Consider the following 5,000-nt stretch of genomic DNA (forward strand, 5'->3'; position numbering starts at 1 on the left):
TCTCTCTCTCTCTCTCTCTCTCTCTCTCTCTCTCTCTCTCTCTCTCTCTCTTCTCTTTCTTTCTTTCTCTCTTTCCTTTGTTATAATATGTCTGTGACTTAGTGAATGCACATATCATTCATTGCCTAATATTATTGTCGTGTATCTTTTAATCTTCTTTACATTTCATATTTCTTCTATTATCTTCTCAAATAAGTTATTTTTACTTTTTTCTTCTTTGCTTTCGCACTTCTCTCATAAACGAAAAAGTCATTCTGTTGTATCGATTCGTTTTCATTGACTGACTTTACTTGTTCTATTTCTAGTTTGGAATACCTCTTAAAGCTCCTTCGTAAGATGTCGTCCCTTTGCGATCTATCGAAATCGAAAATTGAATGACGAGTAATTCTTACAGAGAAACTTCATTTTAAATCAGCCTCCAAAGCGTCCAATGCAAACAAATCGGAACTTTCAGGTAACATAAAGTTATATCGTGTGGAGACCACATAAACACCGTACTAGATCTAATCACGTGATGTAAGCCTGTACCGCTTACCCCCAACATACCTCTTGGGAAGGCGTCGAATTAATTTGGCTCAAGTGAATGCCAGAGTTCAGGTTATAGAAATAATCTCGGAATTTCATGTCTATTTTTAACATAATTTCTGTACCAGATATTTTATCTTGTTTCAAGTTGTATTTTTCTAGCACACCTCACAGCCACGCCTATAACGTGGGAGAATCTCGCAAAATCTGGACACTGAGATGTGGCCACACTTGGTTTATATCCTTCCTGTTTTCAAATTGGTTTTGGGGTTTTTTCCGTTTCGTTTTTGTTTTTGTTTTGTTTCGGTTTTTTTAAAGAATAAAGATGTTGAAGCCAGTTTATGAGCTGTCAGCACAATTTGCTTTTCCCTTAGCTTTTGATCTGAATCTCATATATATGAATATCGGGTGATATTTGACAATAACTTTTAATTTAAAGGAAAATACAGAATAGAACTAATTATCCTAGCTTTAGGTGCATTTGATAGGTTTTGTTTCCCTAAAAATAACTGTTGTATTTTGTTTTTTGCGTGCTTGTTTTTCTGTCTTTTCTTCCTGTCTTGAATCTTTGCCCCCCCCCTTTCCCCCTCCCCCCCCCCCCTCACGCTTATCGAGCTCTTAATCATGCTTACGAGATCGTCTGTTAGGGCTGAGAGATTTGCAGATTGCCAGGCGAAAGTCTTAAAATGCACAGTTTTTAAGAGCTTTGGCAGGAAAAGGCAATCAGCTTGGCAGGGGTTTTTGTTGTCGTTTTTTTCTGTGTTTCCTTTTTAATCTTCTTATCACCTGTAATATGCAAATCTCTCAACACATCTCCTATTAGAGCTGGCGGCGCCCGCTTATGATCGACGACAGCTGTTTTTAGATCATTTTATTATAGAACCCAAAAATTTCTTCCACGGCGGCAGTTGGCAGTTTTATGCATGTTTTGGCAGTTGCTTCACATGAATTGAGCTGGAAGCCTGCAAACTGCAAAGGATCTGACAACCTGTGTTAAGTGGCCGGGCAGGCAGCAGGTGTGTGTAGTGTTGTAGTTAAGCTCTCCGCCTTGAATACAACGTGTATCAGTTCGAGTCCAATGTGGGGAAAATGTACAACAAACGTCTTCATCTTTATGCTAGAGTACAGTAATACATGAGTCCAGGCACAACTTGGTTATGCCAGGCGGGACGAAGAAACTTCCTTCCAAAATGATATAAACTGTTTTGAAACACAAGTGAACTACCCGGTATTTACAAATATAGATCTCCTGTGTGCGACACCGAAGCGCCTTACTGTTACACCACAGACGCTGGTTCTAATGTAATCCAGTGTGTATTAATGAAAACGATTTTTAAAAATACATCTTAAACAATGAACCGGCGAGTATTCTCCTACTAAGAAATTAAATTCGAAACAATATGATAAGATATTATACATAAAGTTTGGATTTGATGATTTGGAAAAGTATTGTAGCATAAATTTCGCCGCCTCAGAACTATATTTGTCCGAAGTGCTTCTTTATATAAGTACACTTTGGACAAAATAGTTCTGAGGCAACGTAATGTGTATACAGCTTTAGAGAAACGGATATGGCCGGAAAGTGGGATGGGGGTATCGAGGAGAGGAGAGATGATTGAAGGCTGGGATCCTTTAAGAAGGGGTGAGAATAAATGATGGGAGAGGGTAGAAAATAATGCAAACAAACACATACTTAAACAAGTACATGGACCATTTAAACAGAATAACCGAAGTGGTAAACTGACAAATAGACAGACAAATGGACAAACCCCGTGAGGATATGCAACAATTCTAGATTGTTAAAAATACTATGACATGCAATGTTGTACATAACAGTTTAGCTCACAAACGCAATATATACAAAGACAAAGACAAATGAAATTTCCAAAAACATATTGGCAGGTCATTCTCTCACTCACATACGTCACGACAGAAATATTATTTTCGAAAAAAATGTTATACAGTATCATAATTATACACATACACTCGCCCTAGCACACACACACGCACACACACACACACACACACACACATACACACACACACACACACATACACACACACACACATACACATACACACACATAAGCAAACTAAACGACTGTATAAACTAAAACACACAGGAACACAGACAGGTTAACAATACTATGCATCAACACGAATACACATAGAAGCACTCAGAAAAAAAGACAAATCTAATGCATATATTATATGACTACAACAACAAGTACGCAGATGGACGAATAAACAAAAAGCAAACATTTTATTTTCGTGCACAATCTTCAAGTTTGGGAAACCACACCCGAGCCCTCAGACAGCAAAGAAAAGAAAAGATGAATATTTAAAAAATGAAAAACACTCGAACAACTGAAAAAACCCCCAGGAGAAATAAATACCGAGAAGCAGAAACACTAACAAAAGAAGCGCACTTTCCCCCCCTTGAATGTTTTAATATGAGGAGGTCAATGCCGTAACCCAAGGCCTACTTTTGATCGGAAGAGATAGTGGATATCTGCAGCAGCCGCGAAAATCCGGTTAACCTATTATTTATAGTTTATTTCAGAGTCATTGATTTTTAATCGCACATCATCATCCCATCTCTGAAAGTATTCCCAGCGACCTCACACGAAGTGTTTTGAGAGAATTTATGTTATAGAACAAAAAATATATCATGTTATAAGTTACCTGTGTGCGTATGCAATGATATTGTGTTTATTCAAGTATTCTTTTTTTGAGAGGTAGCGGTAGATAACTGTATTTAGTTAACTTGGTAGCCTACAACATTTTAAAAGGACAAAGAAGAGTGGAGTAGAGACATAATTATTTCAAGCTCGTGATTATTAGTAATATTACGATCTCATGCCTTTCACTGTTCATAAGATCCGTTTTATTACTCCAAACTAGACAGGACGCTAACATAAATAAAATGTGACAATGTTTAATTACGAAAGTGTACGCCTGAAATCCGGTTAATCAAAAAAGTGGGTACTGGCTAAGATCTCCGAGATACAGGCTGCTCAGAGTTTATCTGTGGCATTTAAAATTGTTTGCTCAAAAAACACACACAGCGGGCCCGCGCCCGCCTCTCATGTCCCTGACATTTGTCCGCACGTGAATTCCTGGCGTGAGCTCTCCGCTCCATTTCTGTTCACGCCTCAGATTAACCTTTGACCTGAAAGAAAATTTGGTGGGGCTCGTGTGTGTGTGTGTGTGGGGGGGGGGGTGTTCAGGTTGCCCCCTTTTTATCTTTTTATTCAGACAGAAAGCCTGTGAAAAGAAATCATTGTCAGAACATTGAACATGGACTAATTTCGTTTTGTTGTCTTCTGAAGAACTGCAAAAGGACTCATAGAAAATAGAAGAATTTTTGTGTGTTTGTTCCACATATCTTCGGTGGATAACCTGGATTTTTGTCTCTCGGCCACGCCCACCTTCTCCCCGTCACACCCTTAAGGCGTCTGAGGTGCAATGAAGAGTCATCCCCTTCTAAGCAAAAGTGAGGTTAAAATATATATGGAAGTTTGCAGTGTTGAAAAATCGGATGACAAAACTTGCAGCGTTTAATTTAGGTTAAAGTACTGGCGTCTATGGTGTAGCAGTTAAGCGTTTCGCTGTCCCAGGCAGGAGACCCGAGTTCGATTTCCGAGAAAGGAGAAAGTTGAATATCGAGTATCTCGGTCTTCCTGCTGGGATGTTGTGACATGCATTCTTCTCAGCTCAGGATGACCCTGACAAGCAGGGTCGGAAGCCCGACTCCAAATCTATCTCAATTGTGTTGATGGGAGCGTAATACATTGTATTACAATTTGTAATACTAAAAACACTTACTTTAAAAGGAGAAATGGAGTTTAAAGTGGCAATGTTCTTCTGTTGTCCACAGACTCCCGTCTGCCGTGGTATCTACAACTGAGCTGGTTGCTGTATAATCTGATGGTTACCGGGGGAATCATGATCTGTCTCTGGTACTGGAGCATGGTGCATCGTGGTGAGTGGCACTGGACATTTGTGTTTGTTTCTTTCTTCGTCTTTTAGTTTATCTCTTCATCTCTGCTTTCGGCCTCTACCTCCCCTGGGTCCCTTTCTCTCTTCCCTGTCTCTGTGTCTTTCTCTGTCTCTTTTTCTGTTTCTGTTTTTTTCTGCTATCTCTTTGTTTTTCTGTCTGTCTGTCGATCTGTCTCATTCTCTGTCTCTGTCTGTGTCTCTGTCTGTGTCTCTGTCTCTGTCTCTCTCTCTCTCTCTCTCTCTCTCTCTCTCTCTCTCTCTCTCTCTCTCTCTCTCTTATGTCTGTCCGTCTGTCTGTCCATATATCTGTCTGTCTGTGGCTGTCTCTGTATCTCTCTTTCTCTCTGTCTCTGTCTCTGTATTTCTCTCTCTCTCTCTCTCTCTCTCTCTCTCTCTCTCTCTCTCTCTCTCTCTCTCTCCTTCTTCTCTTTCTTCTTCTCCTTTTCCTTCTCTTTCTCCTTTTCCTCCTCCTC

General features: G+C 39.7%; 1 protein-coding gene across 1 annotated transcript in view; it reads left to right on the plus strand.

Moving 5' to 3' along the window:
- The window catches only part of LOC101847622 (protein rolling stone), a 64,051-nt gene that overhangs the window by 56,284 nt on the left and 2,767 nt on the right, over positions 1–5,000 (plus strand). The window contains exon 4 of the mRNA XM_005089220.3: positions 4,406–4,510. Within this exon, the coding sequence (XP_005089277.1) occupies positions 4,406–4,510 (105 nt within the window). The remainder of the gene's footprint in view (positions 1–4,405; positions 4,511–5,000) is intronic.

The sequence above is a fragment of the Aplysia californica genome, unplaced genomic scaffold (assembly GCF_000002075.1).
Source record: "Aplysia californica isolate F4 #8 unplaced genomic scaffold, AplCal3.0 scaffold00004, whole genome shotgun sequence".
NCBI classification, from domain to species: Eukaryota; Metazoa; Mollusca; class Gastropoda; order Aplysiida; family Aplysiidae; genus Aplysia; species Aplysia californica.